Source organism: Homarus americanus, unplaced genomic scaffold (genome assembly GCF_018991925.1).
Source record: "Homarus americanus isolate GMGI-L3 unplaced genomic scaffold, GMGI_Hamer_2.0 scaffold38595, whole genome shotgun sequence".
NCBI classification, from domain to species: Eukaryota; Metazoa; Arthropoda; class Malacostraca; order Decapoda; family Nephropidae; genus Homarus; species Homarus americanus.
The window spans coordinates 43,684-66,910 of record NW_024726583.1 but is presented as its reverse complement, the minus strand read 5'-3'; the positions used below and the strand labels follow the sequence as shown (position 1 = coordinate 66,910).

The 23,227-nt window shown below is 37.4% G+C and overlaps 1 protein-coding gene across 1 annotated transcript; it reads left to right on the top strand.

Annotated features, from left to right (window-relative positions):
• The first annotated feature begins 1,900 nt into the window (after positions 1-1,900).
• LOC121865654 (protein LTV1 homolog) lies at positions 1,901-17,592 on the top strand. The gene is made up of 10 exons (XM_042365180.1): positions 1,901-1,955; positions 3,211-3,345; positions 4,863-5,009; positions 5,740-5,848; positions 9,693-9,981; positions 10,872-11,112; positions 11,904-12,116; positions 14,173-14,389; positions 14,889-15,010; positions 16,851-17,592. Exons 1-10 carry the CDS (start codon positions 1,953-1,955, stop codon positions 16,959-16,961), a joined length of 1,587 nt encoding a protein of 528 aa, XP_042221114.1. The 5' UTR covers positions 1,901-1,952; the 3' UTR covers positions 16,962-17,592.
• The last annotated feature ends 5,635 nt before the right edge of the window (positions 17,593-23,227 follow it).

The window sequence follows — 23,227 nt, the reverse complement described above, 5'->3', positions numbered from 1 at the left end:
CCTGAACCCGCTCCAGTGTTGGTCAAGTCTTCTCTTGAAAGAGCTCACACTCGGTACCGTCACAACACTCTCTGGTAGATTGTTCCAAGAGTTTACAACCCTCACTCCGAAAAAGTTTTCCCTCACGGTTTTCTGGACTCGCGGCTTCTTCAATCTTGAGCTGTGACCCCTTGTGGGGCGAGCGTCCGCCAGCTCCAAGTAAGGACACTCAACTGAGTAGTGCCCCCTGAGATGCTTATACACCTCAACTAGGTCCCCCTTTGCCCGTCTGTAATATAAGCTTGGCAAGTTCAGGCGCTCCAATCTCTCAGGGGAGCTGAGGTGCCGAAGTGCAGGCACCAGTCTGGTGGCCCTCCTTTGAACATTTTCAACCAACTGACAGTCCCTAGCATATCTCGGGGACCACATGGGGTGACAGTACTCCAGATGGGGAAGCACTTCACTCCTGAAGATCGTTACGAGGGACGGACGGTCTAGATATCTGAACGACCTTCTTATAAGACCCAATAATTTATTTGCCTGGTTTACCTTCTTCTCGCGATGGCCCGATAACTTCAGCTCATTGTCAACATACACACCTAGGTCCTTCTCACATTCAGTGTCAACTAGTGCAGTTTCTTCATTCCGTTGGGACATATGATACGCCCCCTTACCGTTGGTACGCCCCAGGTGCATCCTCTTACACTTCGTGACATTGAATCTCAGCAGCCATTTCTTCGACCATTCCTGGAGCCCACAGAGGTCCTTCTGCAGTTCTTCACAGTCCGCTTGGTTCTTAATTTCCCGAAATAACTTGGCGTCATCGGCAAACATTTGTGCGGAGGAGTGTACAACGTCAGGCATGTCATTTATGAAACAAACAAACAACAGCGGGCCCAATACACTGTCCTGTGGTACCCCACTTGTGACAGGTACAGATGACGATTTCGTGCCATTAATTACCACACACTGCTTGCGGTCATGTAGAGAGTCTTCTATCCACGCTAGGACATTTCCCCGAATTCCGTACCCTTCCAGTTTGATTTTTAGCCTTTCGTGGGGTACACTGTCGAAAGCCTTGGCAAAATCTAGGTAAATATTGTCGATATTACCACCCCGTTCCAGAATATGGGTCCAAATATCCAAAACCTTGAGCAATTGTGTTAAGCAGGAGCGCCCCGGCAGAAAACCGTGTTGACAATCCTTTACAAGATTGTTTCGTATTAGATGTTCCATCGCGGCATCTCTGATAATACTCTCAAGTACTTTACATATTAAACTGGTCAGGCTCACCGGTCTATAGTTGTTCGTGGAGTGACGATCGCCCTTCTTGAAGATAGGACTCACATAAGCCACTTTCCATTCACTGGAGAAGGTGATGTTCATGGCAATTCGTTTGTGTGTGTGTTGTAGATGAATAGTCTACGTCTAATTTTCCTGGTGAATTTAGCTGAATAACATAGACTTTATTAAGGTAGACCACAATATGTCTGTGCAGCTTGTTGGGCATTAAATACCACACACATATAAAAAAGAGTAATCGAAAAATAACAGTTCAACAATTAATACCCAATTCGAAATTGTGTTTGGGAAAGGATCTCTTAGGAAATTCTCGAATCCTCCAGGAAATAACAGAACACAACCTATTGATGATTGGAATATCTCTTGATGATGAGCCAACTGTGTGGTAGTGTCGGCCGGTGTCTACAGCCTCTTGCAGAATAGTTCATGCTGGATATATACCACGACCACTATCTCTAATTCATTACTCTACTTTTATAAACCTCATAATTCTAAATTAATCTAACTAAATAATCATATTGTAGTTTTTTGTTTAGGCCAGATTATATTTAATTTGTTTGTGTAGTCTGATAAAATAGATAATCTCCCGGAGGTGTTCGTGGATTATTTTAACACTGTCTACCTCCCCTCCACTCGTCAGTAAACACAGCATGTGTAGGGAGACGTAAATAATGGTAAGGTCAAACATTTATACAGTTTACACATTTATATCGTAATGTTTTATGTATTTTAAGTTTAATATCAACTTAGTTACGTGCACGGAATCTTACAGTATAGTTATTTTCTCCTAAAATTAATTCCTGGATAATATCGAGATGTTTGGTCAGGTAGGGTATACAGGTAGTCTCCTCTCACACAATTTCCATTGAGGTTAGGTTAGGTTAAGTTAGGTTAGGTTAGGTTAGGTTAGGTTTAATTTAATTCAAGACTACTCGCATATAATTATTTCGTAAAACTTTGTGTCCATTTCCTTCTGGGTGACGATATTTTAGCCAAAAACAAAGCTTTAGTCTTTGGAATATACCTTGAGTGAATATTTACTCCTGAAGGAAGGAATTAATATAGGCTCTATAGGTCTAGGTAATATCAATTGTGTGTTCATATACTATAAGTACCAAATAATGATAGCTGACTGAAAACTCTTGCAGTGGTGGTAGAAATTCTGGATTAATATTTACTCTACCTTACATAAAAAAGACCAGGTAATATTTACTCTACCTTACATAAAAAAAAGCAGGTTGAGTATATACATTGCTTCCTTAGACGTAATATTGTTTTTTTTTTTTCTGGGAACGATATTGCCACAAACATTTTTTTAATGCATGGTCTAAAACCATTTTAGAAAGAATGGGTAAACTACTTAAATTAGTTGGAAAACAGTAGGTGGCTGTGGCTGTAAGCATATTGATGAAGGTAATAGTGGAGAAGGCGGCTTACACAAGAAGCATTTGTTTGATTAGTTAATTTTTTCCACAGAAGTTGTTTGGATGATAGTAAGTAATAAAAACAATATGACATTACACAGAACCTAACAGGGGGGGTTCTGGCCCCTGGACCACTCTGGTATATTTAATGGAAGGAAATTACCTTAATATTGAGGTAGATAGAGCGATAGCATCCAGGAAGTGGTAATTTCCCTCTTCTTTCATGCCCAGCTCATTACAGGTGATTTATGATTGAAGATAAAGGAAAACAAAAACAAAAAATTAAGGAAAAAGTTGTCGTATTGTTTTATTGTTGTCATCCAAACAAAATTTGTGGAGGAAATGAATGAAATCAAATAACTGCTTCCGGTGGTAGCTGTCTCCGCTACTGTTACCTTGTTGATATTAGCATGAATGAACTGCTGAGCAATATGTACTGTATTGGTTGGGTAGTACTGTACAGTATTCCTTAACTATTCTTATATTTTCTCTTTTCTTTATCCAGGGTAAGAAAGGCAAAAGATTCATAGATAAGCGACGCGATGTCCTGCACACCTTTAAGGTTGTGCCTCGCAGTCAGCGGGATCCATTGGTTACCGATGAAACTGCTCCCCAAGCTGTCTTACAACCATCTGAAGATGTAGGTGTATAGTTATTGGCTGAGTCTGCCTATATATATATATATATATATATATATATATATATATATATATATATATATATATATATATATATATATATATATATATATATATATATATATATATATATATATATATATATATATATTTATATTTATATTATGTGTGTGTATGTGTGTAGCTTACTTAGCTGCAAGTAATACTTCTTTGACATTTTCTCTTGTATAAAGATGAAATAGGTACAGTATGTAAAGTTAAGATTACAGTACACAGTATTTTAAACTTTACTATACAGATTGAAGCTCCCATAGGCTGCAACCATGGGACCACCTCCAAGCTGGATACAGTATAGGAAATTACCATTATTTAGGTAATACTGTATTTCTTCTGTATACAGTACAGTACTGTACTTGTAACAGGTTACCGATACACTGTACAGGTGCTCCTATCCTTACGAACAAGTTATGTTCCTGAAGCTTGTTGAGTCAAACCTTACTCCTGTAGTTACCGAACATGGAAAAATATTAGGAATGTTATCACATATAAAGTAACTCCTTACATGGTAAGCCAAAAGGCTGAAACAAACTCGCAACTTCCTGTACCTCCTTCCCAGCATTCATAAACTGTACCGCTACCCTTCTTTTGTTATTTAAGAATTGTGCTACTTCAAGTAACATTTATATACCATCTAGATGAAAAAAATGCAGCTAAAACCATTCAGGAAAAGCTAAATGATAGTTAAACACAACTGCTATTTGCATAGATGCTGAATGCATGGCCTCAAAGCTCACCATCTCACTGCAACCTAGCTGGGATGCTGCCTCTGCCGACCCCTCAACAGCAGGGCTCCCACACTCTGCTACCCCCTCCCCCTTCACCACTCAGCGTGCTAACTCTCACACAGAACATTTTACATCCATTATGTTTTTGACCTTGTGATAGTTATATCTTTTTTTTTTTAAATTATGTATGAAGGATTGTGTGTACACTCGAATGTAACTAGTAAAAAAAGTGAAGAAATGTCAGTTTATATACCTAGAAATAAGAGTTGAAAAATAACTATAACATAGCTCACAGCTCAGTTTGGTAGCGAGAGGGCTACAATGGCAACAAGGCCAACCAGTGATGTTAACAGATGCAAATGAAAGGAAAATTATCTGTAAATCTTCATTTGCAACAGGTACAGGTATTTGTATATTTAAAGCAGCACAAGTGGGGTGTGCTATAACGAATCCGACTGCACCGTTCTTAAGGAGGTTTATCTGGTAAAGAAATTTCTGAAAGCAGTGCCTTTTTTCGAGTTTCTGGATATGGGAGGTTCAACTTGTTTAAAAATTGATACAGTATATAGAAAATACCAGTAGAATATTACAGTATGCTATACTTTTTAAGATAAAGAATCACATTGGTCAGTGATGGATATACAGTATTATTTAAAGTTTATTTATTATTGTCCTAGACTTTTGAAACTTGTATTGGTTCAATAAATTTTTGTCATTTGTTTTGGTATTCCTAGAATTCCAAGAAAACTGAACTGGAGAAATTTGGCATCTTTTTCGATGATGACTACAACTACCTGCAACACCTGAGGGGTGTACGTGAAGCTGTTAACTGGGATGAAGAAGAACTGGAAGTGTACACCATCCGCAGAGAAGACCCCCAGGTATTCATTCATTTCACGTTGAGTATATAACCTTTTCTGTATTTCATGATAATATAGACAGAGTTTTTAGGTTTAAATGTTTTGTGTGAGAATTTTTTTTTTTCTTGTAACTGAAGATGTCTGAAATTGTCTTTAATGATTTACATAAGGTAAAGGGGAAGACAAAAAAGGAGGATGAAGATGAGGTACATGATGCACTAAAAGCATGGGGTATGGGTATCCAGAAAACAGTAGTGTGCATGAGTGAGTAGAGAGCACCAGTTTAAGTGGTCTTTGGGAAGTGTTTGCTTCTAATCAATGATGCTGCCTCTGTGAAGCAACAGCGATACTAAATCAGTTGGTAACCTGAAGCCATGTTATGGAAGGGGAATCCTTTTCCAAAACACATCTTTTGGAGGGCAATATTTAGAATGATTAAATAATAAATGATGGGCGACTCTGTGTGCATGTATTGGTTACTTTTCAGGTACAACATATTACTCTGTAAAAGTAAATTATGTGATATACTTTTTAAATGAAAAACTTGCACAAATCCATAGTTCATAAGCATGCAGTTTACCAAACTACCAGTTAAATACCGTGTGTTGTTTACGGGTTAATATATACAAACTTGAACCATTGTCGCGTACCTAAATACATTATTAAATTTTTTTTTTTTATGTTTTCCTTTGTCAAATTATTTTTGCTTCAAGACATTTTTAGAATTCCACTAAACCACCAAGTATTCCAGATGGGCAAAAAAGAACTGCGTGGAAAGAAACTTCTGTTGCCATCCTCAGCATTCGAGTCTTTTGTGGAGGAACCCATTGGACTTCTGAATAAAGCTGCTCCTGTCACAGGTGTGTTCATACGTGGCAGACAATTTGTGACTTTGAACTAGGCTCTTGTATCTTTGGATGGTAGTTGTCATCTGGGGCATGATACTCTTAAAGTATTTACAATATTGTATCTCCCAGTTCACTCTGTAAGTTTTCTCTGTAGTAATACTCAAAACAAATTATCCGCCATCTTGTGATGTCACATATTGTGTCAGAGTCTGTAACTTTACAGGACCTTCAGAGTTCCTGTAATGGTATTGACCCAGACATTGAATATATTTTATTTCTAGATTGCATAAACAGTGTACAGTACAGTTATATCTCTATTAGCTGGAGCAATTGGTGCAGAGCACTTCCGGGAATAAAAAATTTCCGGGTAACAGAAAAATTTTCTTGGAAGTTCCAGAAGTTGCGCATTACATCATCCCTCGAACCCGGAAAGAAATCCCCCATCCCCGGAATTTTCTCAGAACTTTACAGAATTATGCATAATGTCATCTCTCTAAGTTGGAAAAAGTCCCTCATTCCGGAGTTTTCTGGGTACCGGAAAAATTTTCTCTGAATTTCTGGAAAAATCGCCTGACTTTCATTTTGCAAACCCAGAAAAAACCTCCCCATCCTCGGAATTTTCCGGGCACTAAAAGAATTTTCTTGGAATTTTCCAGAAAATGTGGCCCTCGGAAAATCGTTCCCAAAGCCCGATCTTTCTGGAAAATTATTGTTTTGAGAATGATTTTCCGAGAAAATTTTAATTCTGGCTATCGGAGAGTTTCGGTTAAGAGGGATTCTGCTAATAGAGATATTAATTGCTGTACAGGCAGTCCCCGACTTATGACGGGGTTAGGTACCCAAATCCAGGTCGTAAGTCGAATTAGTTGTAAGTCGAAAATGCAAAAAATAATACATAGAATATCTGAAATTAAATACATTACAGTAAAAGTAATCAATAAGTAAAGAAAAATTAATAATGTGTTACTGTGCACTTACCCGGTACCTTTAATGTAGTCAGCTGAATGCACATGGGGCCTCAATAATTTTTTAATTAAACATGGAGACTACATTAATTGGATGAAACAGAGGAAACAGGGCTGGGTGGGTCATCAATGTCACTTTCTTCAGACAGGCTAACATACTTGCTTGTTGAAGGTATTGGATCATCTTTAGGGAGTGAAGAGGCAGCACTGGTGGGGCGTGAGGAGACAACAGTGGGGGACTTCTTAAAATATATGTCCAATTTAGACTGCACAGTTGCCTTTTCTTTTCATTGTAAATCTCCCTGTAGCAAGCAAGTGCATCTTGGATCATTCTGTCAACTTTTGCAAAACTCTCAACATTTTGATCCATTTCCTCAAACATTTGCATCCCCTTATTAATAGTAGCAAATGCCTAAATGCCTCTGCCATTTGTTTTTTCTGAGTACCACCAGAACTCTCACTTTTATGCTGACCAGTCATTTTAAAGAGAATTAGAACCGAAAATATTGTCAGTACACAGTGCGATCACTACAGCAACATTGACGGCCAAACACCAACTGAGCGCGCTATGGCGTGGACGCTGTACACCACGAGGCAGCCCAGCCCACACCACGCTCTCGTACGGGACGGAAACATTTTGGTACTGGAAAATATGTACATAATTTTGGTACGACTGAGGCGGTCGTATGTCTGGGTGGTCGTATGTCGAGTAGGTCGTAAGTCGAGGAGTACCTGTATATACCTTCCTAGTTATGATAAACCTCATTAAAGCTGTTTTATCAGAGACTCTCTACTGTAGAAAATAGGTCATATATTATTTTAATGGAAAATATAATACTGTAAAGCCTCCCATAACGATGGTTCTACTAACAACGATTCATATTTAAGACCTTGGTTAATTTAGGACCCAATTCAATTTGCAACATTATTTTCTTCGCATTTACAACAAAATTATTATAAAAAATAAAGTAAAATTACATTTTTATATAAATAATAACTAAATCCCGATATGTATTATACAAATAAAAAACAAAACACACTTTGCACAAGGAGGCTGCCGCGGCTTGTGAGGGTGACACCAGCATCACTAGTATAAACAGTTAGTGGTGGGCTTTTTGTTTTCCAGCATCTGAACAGGAAAAGGAGAAAAATATTCAGGTTTCTTATGGCATTTTTTGCATCCCTTTTCAACATGAGCAAGAGAGGAATATATATCAAAAGCTAAAAGAAAGTGTATAAGCTCAGCCCAGAAACTAGATGTGTTAAAACGATATGAAAAAGGTGAGAGGTCTGTGGATATTATATGGAGCAAGCAATGAACATAATATTTTCTGAAGTGGATCCATTAACAGGACGATGCTTAGAATAAACAGGGATGTGAAAAACACTTATGACCTCTACATAAAGATATATAATGGGACAAGAAAGTGGCTGTGAAAGGTTCTTTTGACAACTTCATTATTCAAAGGTCTAAACCACCAACTTCAGCTACACCATCAAATTCAGCATCATAAGCAGCTTCAGCAACAACTTCAGGTTCAGTAACAGTTTCAGCAACAGCTATGATATCTTTATGGAAAGATTCAGCTACAGCCAGAGTTGATCATGATGGATGAAATCATGAGTAAAAACTCGCACAATATTCATTGGCTGTCCTTATGTTTTAGACTTTACCACCATTTGTGAATAGAATTTTTGTTTTACATTAGTAAGTATTATTTAAAACATATATGAAGAGTAATAAGTGTTGCTTTCATATTCTTATGTTGAGAAATGACGATGTATTCACATACAGTATGCCATTAATGGTTAGTTACTTCTATTCCATTTGTTAACGTTAAATAACATTACTTAATACAAACATATTCATTTTTTTTTACATTAATTTTACTGCAGCAACAACCAGGGTCTTATTTCTTCAGTTTCTTGTGTAGAAGTAGAACCATCGTCATTCGTCACGGGTGTTGGAAACATGAACGAAAACAATGCCGTCTCATCTCCTCTTGTGTGTTATAATATTCTATGTATTATTAATGAATTGTATTGTTCATTTCGCATGTATAAACATAAATTCAATCAAATACATATTTAGTAATAAGCAATAATGATCTTTTGTACATATTCTTAATAAGGTAAATGACGCAGTTTCCTTGAGGGCGCAAGTATACATTGCCATTCCACGATCACTCTCTTTTTTCCTTAACATAAATGGTTACTTTTACTGTACATTAAATAACTTTAAATAAAACATACATATTTTTTTTACATTAATTTTACTATAGCAACAACCAGGGTCTTATTTTTTTGTTTCAGATGGATAACTGATATTATGGGTGTAAACAAGACAACAATAGCGTCCCATCTCTTCTTGTGTGATCTTATTATTATTGATTTATATTGTATAAGGTGCATTCATAAACATTATTTAAAGAATATAGTTTGCATTTTTCATTAATTGTTTTGTTTTGGGGGTAAAGAGGGTAAAAAGCCACACAAATCTTATGAAATGGTCACACTGGGGAATGCATCTCATTGTTCGTGCTTTATTTTAAAAGTAATTAATGATTCATGATACGATGATTCACTTACACTGCAATATTGGAGGACACATTACCGTCGTTATTCGAGGCTTTACTGTAATATGAAAAGATAAAATCTAATTGGTTAAAAATTATCTTATAATCAACAGCTGTGCTTGTTTATGTTTAGCTGGAGCAAGTTATGCAAAGAATAAATTTCACGTAAATAATAATTTAAAAATAATTTACAGTTTAATATTTTACTGCCATTCCGATTTATATTGAATTACGAGTTATCAAAATCCAAGTTACTGTTAACTGTCATTATATTATAGCATGTGTACTGTATACTTAAACTAATTCTGCTTTCAGGTCCACGGCCAGAGTTGGACCCAGATGTTGTGGCTGGTTTAGATGATGACTTCTTTGAAGAAACTGCAGTTTGCAATCCTGATGACGATGGCGCTCTCCCAGATAACTTTGTTGTAATGCTCAACTCTGAAAATCCTGTCAATGAATTTGAGGAGGATGATGGGGAATGGGAGGATTGTGAGGAGGATGAAGATATCTGGGGAAATTGTGGGGATGAAGATGGAGAGATGCCTGCTTTGGAGGATTTGAATAATGGTCTTCAGTACCTTCCATCCTTATCTAAGTTGAGGTTGGTGAAATACCTCAGTTTTGTCTCTCTTAACCTTGTAAACTAGGCCTAGGATGACATAATAACTCATCAGGGTTTTATTTTAGGAAATGCATCTTAATTATATAATTGGAGTCAATGTATTAATATGATTACAGTATATAGTTATTGGCTTATTATTTTATACTGTTCACTGTTTCCAATCTCATTATTACTGTACTGTATGTAATATGTTTATTATTCTCTTATAATCACTGTGTACCAAAAATATTTATTAAATACATGTTTTGTATCTTAAAAAAAAAATGGGATTCCATCCCACAGGAAGATTTCTCAGCTTTTATAATAGGAGTCTGGGTAAATGTGCTTCACATGAAAAGGCTTTTCAGGAATGGAATCCTTTCGTAATTGTGGAATACTGTACAGTACCTGTAAATGAGTCCATCTAATGACGGTGTAGCATCTCTTATTGTCTACTTTCTTTTTACATTCAAGATAGCCACTTAGTTGGAGAATTATTCTTTGCCACTTTATTTCTCCAATATTTAAACAAATAATAACATTTGTATGGAATAATAAAATACATTTTGTAAGCTTATTTATTGTTACCCTATTATAAAACATATTAGTTACACAAATTTATTAAATAATAGAATTTTGCCCATACAGTATACTGTACAGTATATGTATACTGTATATAGCAATCCAAGATAGACATAGTTTTGTGAATTACTCTTTTGCAATATATTAAATAAAACTACTTTTCCTCTGATGTTAAATTGACTTCAGTGATAAGTAGTTATATACTGTTTGTGTATTTTCTTACTCATCACTGTGCAGTGTATAGTATATGGCAGAAGCTGTCATGCCTTTAGAAAGATAAATGTGTTATGATTATATACATTTTTCAGTGCGTATAGGGAGAAGGCACAAGACGAAGGATATGATGCCGATGAGGAAGAACGAGATTTCAGCAGCGACTTCAACGACAGTGATGACGAAGCGAGGGATGACTTGTGCAGCCTTGATGGGCCGTCCAGAACTTTCAGAGACGAGGAGACCAAATCTCACTTCACCAACTATTCTCTCTCTTCATCAATTCTCCGGAGAAATGACCTACTCACCAAACTGGATGATTGTTTTGAGGAGAAGGTGAAAGAGGCTAACCAAGTTTATAATTGGGGGGGGGGGGCATCACTTACTGTATTGAGAGAGAAAGAGAGTTTTTTTCTTTCTTTTTTATAGATACAATCAACAAGCAGATGGATTATCAGAGAGCATGGTGGCAATTGGTTTTCAGGGGCAGATGTGATGCTGGTTTTTGTGATATGATGGTTAAACGAGATGGATATTTTGGTGGAAGGGGAATTCCATATTAGAACACATTTATTACAAAGGCAAGTACAAATGATAGGAAAATGTTAGTGTGTATAATGTTGTGTATTTTTTATTTTTGCTTTTGCTTCATGGTGAAAGTTACTTTTGAAGGGAAAGAAAGTTATGTAGAAAAATATCGCTTGAGGTTCACCCAATAGCAAACATTTTCACCGGTAATTCTTTTGATCTACCTATTATTGTTATTTTTAGAGTTTTGTCTGGAAAGGAAGAATTATCAGTCTTCTTATTTTCTTGGGTGTGTTGGGCAAAGTTGCTTTTTTATTTATAATATGGAAATTCTCGATCTCGGTATATTTTTATAATTTTTTTTTATTATACCGCTACATTCTACCAAAGTGTTGTCTCGCATTTCAATACTCAGTAACCTATCATTATTGCTCATAACAGTTTTTGATGTGCAGAAATTTAGTACAGCGTTATCTGCCAACTCATTTTCCATTAACATCATGTATTGTTATGGTATATCTCAAATTTGTATGTATATAATACCATAAATTTTACTATTTTGTTTTGGTTGATAAAGCATCATAAAATGTGTCATGCAGTTCATACGGGAGTACCAAGATGAGCATGTTGGAGCTTTGGATGGCGAGGATATTGATGGTTTCGTGGGAGAAGAGTCTCCTCTTTTCCAGCAAGTTTTAGAGCAGACTCACAAGCAGCTGCAGGAGGACACTGAGGACGATCGTACCAGGATTATCAAGTGGATTAAAGACATGCAAGACAGAAGAGTTAATATGAAGGAGGAGAAGGATGAGGTGAGGAGGAAACTTTCTTAATGTGACTTCAGTTTGTATTGTTGCTCATCTCCTGAAGACAGGAGAACATACTGTGTCTGCCAACCCATGCATATGTCAGGGAAGTGTTCCCAATCATATATTCTAAACCAATGACTAAATTTTGTTCAAATTTGACAAAGACTCGTTGCATCATTTTATATAACAAATTATTGGACACTTTTCAATGATTTGCTTGTGACATTTCTTTTAATTATAAATCAGCATTATCAATGTTTTACGGCCATTTTTTATGCTTGCGTGGGTTGGCAACAATTACCTTCTGGCAGCTGTTGCACGAGAGAAAATAATTATTGATGTCAATTCAGTGATGGGTTCAGCTATGATAAATATTGTAAATGATACTGCATACCTTTAGATGTAGTATTTAATTGTAAAAGAATAATTTTAATTTATTTATGAAACTGTGTGTAGGATTAGTGGGGGGGGGGACCCAAAATTCGGGTGCAATACCATATTCTTGGTGAGGTGGAGTTTGGGTTTGTGTGAATGGTGATATGATAGGGTGTAATAGGGCAGTAATGTTGAGGGGAAGGGGAAGGTGAAATTCTTATACTGTAGTTAGCTGAAAAGTAGAGAGTTTACAAGAATTAGACTGGATACCCTTCAGAAAAAGTTTTGTATAAAGCTTGTTAATACTGCAAATCATGTCATGGGTAAGGTGAAACTGTTTGCTTGTGTTATTAAGAGCATATTGATCCTTTCATTGCAGAGAAGTCAAAGTCTTGATTGATCTCGGATATCTCTAATGTACAGTAAGATCTCATATTTCGCGTTTTTTAATTTCGCGAGCACTACCTAATGTAACCAAGTCTTATATTTGGCTTAAAATATCTTGAATTTAACGAGATCAAGCTAGCTGAATGCAAGATCCAGTAAGCTGAATGCAAGATCCAGCAAGCTGAATGCTGGCAACCGTCTTGAATGACGTCACAGCCCTCATACCAGTTACAATCATATCTACTACAACAAGTGTTTTGTCAACGCGAATTGGTTGTAACGCGATTGATGAATAGGGGAACGCTGTTTGTAAAGCGCAAACTTTTGCAGACGAATGTTGGTTATAGAGTGATTCCATCCTCAATGTTTTGATTCCATCTTCAACGTTTTAGCGTGGCGCGGGATTATGCACTGTTTACAGTTTACGTTCGACATCACATGTTCAATTGATTCGTGTCTTTTGTTTGTGAAGTGTTTTTTGAGAGGTACTGTGTAAATTTTGTTCTTTTTTTTGCAAATTTAGCTGTTACCCATAAATACTGTATGAAAAGAATAAGTAAAAAGAATGTTTCGCAGCGAGGACTAATAACGGTTTATACTAGCGCTCTGTTTACATCACATGATCAGTTGAATCACGCAGTTTCTGTCGATTGCTGTGTGATTTTCGCTGTTTTCTCCAATTTTGTTGTGTTAGCGATGAATATGGAAAGACAAGGTAAGAAAAATGTTTCCAGGAGGTGTTCTGGTAATCGAATTGCCGATGGTCAACGTAAAAGAGGTTTACAAGAATGCAACTATCGCGTTGTAGCCCGCGCCATCCTAGCGACTGCCCGGGCTGCTATTGTGTACTTTTTTGGGTGGTACTACCACCTGTTGAGTCAAGATAATGGCCTCTACCTTTACTTGGGGTCCTACTGGTGCTGGTGGGGGTGGGACAGACCCACCTAAGCGGCCAAATGAGGAAGAAGAGAAGCGGGACTGTCATAAGGGAGTTAAGTTTGCCAAGTACTCGAAGCAGGATAAGCAGCGTGTGATTAAGTTACTTGAGGAAGGCCTAAAAACTAGTTTCCGGAAAGCACAATCAGGTCAAATAAGGCAGAATTTGTATCATTTGGAGGTTATAAATAGGAAAATCAGAGGTTGATGTAGAGTGGCCAGTCTATATTGTTATTTTCCCATTAGTTTATGTATTTGCATTTGGCGAATTTTAATTTGGCACAATTTTTCCAGTCTATATTACTCGAGAAATACAAAATCTTACTGTACTTGAAGTTGACGGTGTGTTGTTGTTCTTCAGGTGGAATTGTCAGATGATGAACACGGGGAAAAGTGGGACTGTGAATCAATCCTGACCACTAATTCCACCTTATACAATCACCCACGCACAATTACCGACCCTCCACGTCGCAAGAAGATTGCAGTTGATCCACGGACTGGAATTCCGATAGATCACGGAGTTGGTGGATTGACAAGAAAGAACTTAGCCCAACATGACAAAGTTGCTGCTGGATCGGGTATGCATTTCTGTTCTCACGAAAGTAATACTGGCTTCTTTAGGCAGGTTGTATCTTCATTACCTCTTTTATATGGAGAAACTGGAAGGCCTGGAATGAGGATTATTGATACAGTACACTGGGTTTTTAAACTAGAGGCTGTGTAAGAGAGAAAAATATAATTAGGCTAAATTCCATATACTGTACTGTAGTTTTGCATTCACCATACATGTGATTCATATACATTCAAAATCAGATGAAATTTTCTCCCATCAGTAATCCTACTAACCAAAAGTATAATAAATTTCTTGTTCTTTTAGCTGCTTTCACCATTTATATCACCAAATATGACTTTCAGGTCACTTGTTATTTAATACAAATATGATATGAAATGGGATAAAAGTTCTCAGACAGATTTTGGGAAGAATGGTGGACTTTTTATCAACACAAAGGTTAGCAGTTTGTTGGGAAATTATTATAAAATCTTTCAAAACCCTCATGGCTTTCTTTTGTTCTGCAGATGACGCTCAATTGGAGACACAGACACTGATTACAAGTATGTCCGCTATCTCTATTCGGCCTCCTGGGGAGACCACAGAGGAACGAAGGTTTAGAAAGAAAGCTTTGAAAGAACTCCGGAGGGTAAGTTGAAGGCTGTCAGTAATTATCCTGATTACCGTATTATACGTCATATAAGACGCACTTTTTTGTCTGAAAAATGGCAAAAAAAAGGCCTGCATCCTATATGTGAAGTTAATGCCTCCTGTAAGCTAATTAATCCCCCAGTTGCTGTCTCCAGGAGACTAAATTCTACCTAACCCAACTCCAGAATTAAAAATATGTTATTGCTTACTAAAACACATTATTATTATTTTTAAATAATAAAAAAATTATTGTAAATATAAAAGCTCGGAACAATCGGTGCAGAGCACTTCCGGGAATGAGAGATTTCCGGGTAACGAGACGACTCTCTCAGAGCCGGAAAAAATCCCTTATCCCCGGAATTTTCCGGGTAACGGAAACATTTTCTCGGAAGTCCCAGAAATTGCCAATTGCATCATCTCTCGAACCCAGAAAAAGCTACCCCATTCCCGGAATATTCCGGGTATCAGGAAAATCCACACAATTAAGTTTCTTAAATACTCCCTGCTAAAATGGGAGGAACGTCTTATATGGCTGTGTGTCTTATATGTGATATAATACAGTACTGTACAGTCTCTTCTCGATGGGGTTCTGTCCCGATGACCAGGTCGTAAGTCGAAAAGGCGAAAATAATACATAGAAATTCTAAAATGGGTGTCTCACTTTTACGCTTGCCAGCCATTGTAAAGGGAATTACAAACAAAAATTTTATCAGTATACAGCTCAATCACTAACGTCGGGACTCGAAAATACGTAATGTGAAAAATATTTTATACGACCATGGCCGTCGTAAGTCGAGGAGAGACTGTACTTGTCATATAAAATACAAAATATTTTTCCCCCTCTGAGAAAGCATCATAATGCTTGCATGAGTGAGTACAGTACTTGTTTCACCCATTCTTTATGGATGTAAACTTGTAACATCATAAAATCATTAAAAGGAGAGGTTGTAAGAAATGACATTAGAGATTGCAAAAGACCTTGCAGCATGGAAAGGTGTCATTCAGTAATTGTTGCTAAATCACGCAAGTTTGGAAAATGGCCGTAAATCATTGTAGTTGATGATGATGATGATGAGGAGGAGGAGGTACAGAATAAAAACATGAGAAATGTAGGAATATGTATGGAAGAAAGAATGTCAGGATAGTATCTGTAGGTTGCATAATGAATGATGACTGAAGGTGATGAGAAAGATGGAAAATAGGTGAGAAGGGATGGGTTGATTTTGTAAGGGAGCTGTTTTGGTTTAGGAATGAGTCGGTGGAGTGTACAAGAGGTTGCAGACTGTGGAGAAGAATTACTTTTGAAAGTGTAAGAGTGAATGGAAGCAGAAATCTTATTAACAACTTACAATAGTATAAAGTGGACAGCTCTAATACCATGTTACTTTTACCTTAAGTTGAGGAAATACACATTTAGATTAGTTGAAGCTCGATATACTTGTTCACTCTTATGTAGTAAGGAATGGAATAATATTGATGATGATGATCAGGATTATGATGATGATGGGGTATACACATTGTATATCTCATCAAGAATTGTATGAGGATACAGTATTATTATAAGAAGCAAAATTTAAAAAGTGTCAGAACAGGTATCATGCAAGTAAATTTCCTTATAACAGAGGAACATTGTTGATGTGCAGTGTCTTTGGTAGCTGGTTTTAGACTCTTAAACTGCATTGCTTGAAAAGAAATGATGCTCTACTGATGGTACCCACAGCAAACAAATTGCTTAGAAGTTTTTTAAGTCCCCTGTGTTCCTCTCCTTCATCATCATCGTGAAAATATCCGACGAGGAGATTGAATGGCTGATATTAACCTTTTTTTAATTTTTCCAGGAGAGACGTATTGAAAAGAAATTGAATAGAGCTGCATTCAAGGATGAAAAGAAGAGGCAGGAGAAGATACTTATGAATAACAAATATAATAGTAAAATATCCATGGTGTAAGAGCTTTCTTTGTCTCAAGAGTTTTTTCCTTTCTTCCTTTATTTTTACATAGGCTTTTATCACTTTTTAAGCTAATCAGATGTTCATATTATATTTGTTGCTCTTTATATTTCAATTTATTATTATATAAATGTGAGTTGTGTACTGTACAAGCTTTCAGAGGAACGTCATGGATGACGTGGATATAAGAATTGCCAATTTGAGTGTTTGGGAATGAGGAATAATTCCTAATAATTCTGGACCAATCAGAGTGCTCCAGTTGCTTTATGTTATACCTGCAGAGCCTTTGACTGGCCAGTGAATAATGTATCCAGCAGAGATATAATATACCAATTGCTAAGCTAATACTGTTTAGACTATATTTACTTCTGCTCACCAAGATATACAGCATATTAATATATTTCAATTTCTGCATGTTTCATTCCCCTATCATCGAAAACAAATTCTTTAATATATCCTGTTTTGCATACAGTGTGTATTTAATGAGATGTTTTCAGTATGGAATTTATTTATTCAACTGTCTTCAATTTCATTTATTAAACTCAACATAACTCTGTAGAACTGCACACCATATACCGTCTCAAATATTTGTCTGTATGTTATATCAATATACCAAATATTATGAATATGACTTTGGTTTTCATTTTCCTCTTTTATCATCTTAGCAGATGTTTTGGGAGGCTTAAAGAAAATATTGTAGGGTATGTAAGGATGACACAGCAGTATGGAGCATAGGAAATAGAGGAGAGTTTCATGTTTACTCCCATTTCCTGCCACCCTGCAGTTTAGTGGGAGAGAGTTTACAAGACTGGAGAAAATGAAACCTATTGGTGCTGTGATATCACTGGTAAACTAGGAAAACAGTTAAAGGGTACAAGTGACAAGAATAATTGGTAGATATACAAGGAATATGTACCATTGTGGGGAAGAATGTAGATACTGTAAAGGCTGTTTTAATGAATATCTACTTGTGAAGGTGTACAGTCAAAGCTAAAAAAATCTGCAGTTTCAGATATAAAGTGCACACCAAGATTCAAGCAGGTCTATGAATGATTAGAAGTCGAACTGTCACTTATTGTAGCCTTTATTATAAGTCAGTATTTCTTTTTATTCTCAAGTCTTTCACTTGGTAGTGTTTCGAGTGCTAGCGATTTCATTATAAGAAGTGGTGTTAATGAAAAACATAAGACCAACCACTGTATTATTTTTATTTATTTAGTACTAAAATTTAGGGTATACAGTCGGTCCTTGACTTATGACGGGGTTAGGGACCGACGACCAGGTCGTAAGTCGAAAATGCGAAAATAATGCATAGAGAATCTAAAATGGGTGTCTCTTTTTCTTCTCAGCACCACGAGAACTCTCACTTTTACGCTTGCCAACCCTTTTAAAGGGAATTACAAACGAAAATTTTGTCAGTACACAACGCAATCACTAACGTCGGGACTCGAAACTACGTAATTTGAAAACTATTTTATACGTTTTCGGCGTTCGTATGTCCGGGTGGTCGTAAGTCGAGGAGTACCTGTACTTATTGTACAGTAATTTTTATTATTATATATATATACTGATGTATTAATTGAAGGGAAACTGAAGCAAAGTACACAGGTGCCTCAGTCAGCAGGGGCAGGAGTGTGAGGGAGGCCAAGCTTTCACTCGTTAGGGAAGAAACGGAACCAGAGAGATAGAGATAATAGTATGGGGAATGCCCAATAGTTTGTCTTGGCACCCACTTACAGTTGTAAGATATGGTTTGGAGTCAGGTACACTTGATCATCTGTGCATCTGTATAACACTTCTATGTTCCTTCACTTAATTTACTTACGTTAAATAGTATACTTATTTGTTTTTCTTATAAGACTTGTTGCTCCTCTAATACACACACTATAATTTAAATCTTCATCAGCTCTCTTGCCCAAACTGAACTTACTAGTCTTCAACCATCGGATCTCATAAATGTTTATTAAAGATAAAGCTACATAGGTACATGCCTCATCCTCCAATATTTTTATAGATAATATTTTAAAGTTTGAGCACCATACTCCAGACCTTATATAAATCCTTCACCTACCGTTAAACCACCTATATCCTTTATTCCTTCACCACCTTTCTACATCTTATCACCATGTAGACCTATTGTTGTTAAAAGTTTATCCACACTCACATCAAACAATAATTCTAGGTAGATGGCGATGGTAGTAATTATAAGAGCGGGAGCATAATATGGATATAAACGACAGAGATAAAGATGCTGATAGGGCTGTCCTCGATGTTAGTTATGATGATGAGGATGGTGGTGAAAAAATTCATTCAATTCAAATATTTTAAAGTTTTCTTCTCTCACACTCAACACCACAACACTCCCGCCTTCCCTCACCATAATTAAGCTCCATATATCTAGCCACAGTGATCTTCAACACCCATAAGAAGCTGCTATGAAGGCCTGATTACACCATCCCTAACCAATTTAGTCCCTGCTTATCTTGTTTTGTCACGTACTGTACTGTACTGTATATCATATTACTACTATTGTCATGTACCAAGAACTGTTGTTTGATGTGGTTGTGGACCAACAAAAGGAGTACTGTACACAGTGATATGAGCCAACTCGAGGACAGGTGGGAAAATAGATAAGTAGGCATGTCAGTGATTAACTTTTATTATGTAGACACACAAACACATGCATGTACATACACACATTACAAACACGTGTATATATATTATATATACACACAAACGTTATCCTAAAAGTATATACTGTACACGTATATCCCCCGCACACATGCCACTTACACCATGCACACACACACACACTCCCTAAAACACATCTCCATCAAGCTTGTTGAAGTGTCTCTCCTCTACACACACACACACACACACAAATCTCCCTTACGCATACATACACACACGAGCACAGGCAGGCTCTCTCTCTCCCTCGTACACACACAAACTAAGACCACATACTACATACACAAACAACTCCAACCCCATGTGATCTTCTTGTGCCAGGTTCAAGGTTTTCAAACTCCTCATTATATAGGCTGCCCCTTCTACCCCCGCCCCCTCCCTGCAAGATTACCTCTGAAGATCTTTATTAATTAAAGAAATTCGTCTTTTGGCAAATTGTAAATACCTGTACAGTAAATGATATACAGATGAATAGAAACAGTTCAGTTGTTTTAGCCTTCTTTTTGGAAATAGTGAACCATATAAATTTATATTATTCTCGTGATGACTGTATGGATAGCCAACTGAATAGACTGATTAAAATGCAACTAAATTAATGAATATAAATTATTTTATTTAACCTCTAGTCACAAACGTGCCTAACCTATTACATAATCTATTGGAAATAAGTATCTATATTACTGTATTACAATAATGAAAATGATAATAACAATAATGACAATGGTAAATCTAGGAATAGAAGTACAATATTTACTGACATATTTCCTTTTCCAACTTATTTTGTGCTTTCTTGTTCTCTCTCAGGATCGGTCTTTGAGTCTCAGCTGGTCATCTCATGTGATGCTTCAAGTTTTTTTTTTTTTTAGGTTCCTCCTAACACCATCTGGGAGGGAGTTACTACACTACGTGTTTGCTGTTCAACACCTACATTAATCTGTATGTTCCTTTACCTTTCTCTAATGAAGGCTTTTGTTAAATTACCAATGTATGTAATAAGTCATTTATGTCCAGTGTATTGTTTCAGCCTTTGGGCTGCAGAACTTTTTCAATAAACCGTTAATTATTATTATTAGTATTATTATTACACACACACACACCACCTGCTGTCTTCTACACACACACACACACACACATCCTTGACCACCGAAGGGTCAAGACGTACCTGGTGCTCCTCTCGGAGCAGCCAGGTCAACTGTTATGTTGGCCCATACCAACTCCCTCCCCTGAACCCTCCTCCCCACCGGAATATCAACATGTTCTCGCCAGAAGTTACTATTTCATTTAGGAAAGGAATGGAACCAGTGTTAAACAGAGGTGAACAGTGGTGAACAGTGCTTAAGTCAGTGAGAACAACTCAACAGTAACAGTGGTACCCAAGTTGACCTTCACACAGTGAGGTCCCAGGTACCCAGTGATAACGGCCCGTGAGACCCAACAACCAGCGATGTGTTAATCCGTCTACGATAGGAAGGCCTGGAACCACACCTCACTCATATAACACCATCTGTGAGGGAATTACTACACCACGTGAGGCCCCTCATAACACCATATGTGAAGGAGTTACTACACCACGTGAGGCCCATCATAACACCATCTGTGAGGGAATTACTACACCACGTGAGGCCCCTCATAACACCATCTCTGAGGGAATTACTATACCACGTGAGGCCCCTCATAACACCATCTGTGAGGGAATTACTACACCACATGAGGCCCCTCATAACACCATATGTGAGGGAATTACTACACCACGTAAGGCCCTCATAACACCATCTGTGAGGGAATTACTACACCACGTGAGGCCCCTCATAACACCATCTGTGAGGGAATTACTACACCACGTGAGTTCTTCCTAACACCATCTGGGAGGGAGTTACTACACTACGTTTTTGCTGTTCAACACCTACAATAATCTGTATGTTCACTGTATGTTCCTTTACCTTTCTCTAATGAAGGCTTTTGTTAAACCACCAATGTATGTAATAAGTCATTTATGTCCAATGTATATTTTCAGCCTTCGGGCTGCAGAACTTTTTCAATAAACCGTTAATTATTATTATTATTACACACACACACACACACAGAGTTAAGAATTTTTCACTGTTGATCTGTCCTCGTAACGTGGCATTGTTAGGTTGAATCGCCTGACTGCTTACCATTGTTTGCAGTTTCCGCCGTTTCTAGACACTTGTGGGGTATGAAATTGTTTGGTTCACACTCAGGATTGGATGGAGAAAGGAAACTCACAATGTGCTCTCTATATACATGTTGTATTGGATGTACAATGCAGCTTGGTGCTGGAAAGGCAGCATGGTTACAAGCGTGATGTAGAGAGAGCTGGTTGGTTAGGACGCTCAGAGAAGGACAGCTTGTGGGTCGCCATGCTCGCCAGCGGGAGAGAGGACCGCCAGGCAGGCGGAGGTGTTGCTGGCTGGTTGGTGTAGGTAGAAAGAGAGACAGATCACCACGAGGTCAGGTCTTAAATAGCGGGGGTAGGCGTGGCTTAGCAGTTGACCCCCGCTCCGTGGTGTATGGCGGCGCTGGTTGACCTAGACCACGAGGCATACACTGGGGAATTGGTGGGGTCGGCTAGGCAGCGACAAACAGCGTTTGTAGGGGAGAATTCCACTACACACTCTTTGTATATCTATCTATCTATTATAACGTTTTTTCTTTAGTTTGCGGTCTCACCAATTCGTTTTCTTTGTTTGTATTTGCTTCATATTTCTTCGTATATCTAACAAAGTTTCGTTATTTGCAGTTTTCTCTTAACAGATGGCAGGAAGAAAGCGTCGACTGATTCACTTGAAGAACGGCTTAAGGACAGAGGTAAAAAGAGAACTTCATAATTACACCGAGATGATTATTATTATTAAATTTTCTACTACTATTACTACTACGATTAATGTTGGTAATGGTATTGACACTACCATTATTACTACTGAAACTACTACTATTTGAACTTACTTTTATCCTAGTCTAGTGATGTAAAACAAGGCCCCAAGGTGTTGATAATGTTATAATATATTACTGAACTTCAAAAATTAAGGCTTAGAAGTAGCCACTCGGAACTAGATTACGAGTTAGACACCAACAATCAACAATATTAAGGGAGTTATAATGACACTCGCTTCCAGTAGTGTTGCGTCATTCTCCACATACTGGTGAACCGGTCGAGTTGCCAAGCATGGGGGACTCCATAAATTTCTCGCCGACGAAGTTTTCTCTCGTAAAAATAAGTTGATTTCAAGGTTATCTCATGGTTGGTATAGTAATTCTATATAATGTGGGTAATTATCTCAAAGTGAAAACATTTTTAAAGTTAATTTTTACTTGTTAATTTCTACGGTTGACCAGCAATACGGTTTTGACGAGGTGTTGCCAACCTCCATCAACAGAAGAGCTTGGGTTCGTTGGCAGTGTTAGTGTTACTCGGGCCGACCAAGTCCACCAGTTAAGTGTCAGATGTGTTGAGGTGAGGAGGTTGCGCTTCCCTCTTGTCCGAACCACAGTGAAAACACGGCTGGTCTCTCTCCTTACGGTATGTACCCGCTCACAGATCAGGGTATTTATTTCCC

Bases quoted from the DNA above. Each gene is read 5' to 3' on its own strand.
- LOC121865654 (XM_042365180.1), top strand. The intron at 5,849-9,692 runs GTGTGTTCATAC...TTCTGCTTTCAG, and splicing joins TAAAGCTGCTCCTGTCACAG to GTCCACGGCCAGAGTTGGAC. The intron at 9,982-10,871 runs GTTGGTGAAATA...TACATTTTTCAG, and splicing joins CCATCCTTATCTAAGTTGAG to TGCGTATAGGGAGAAGGCAC.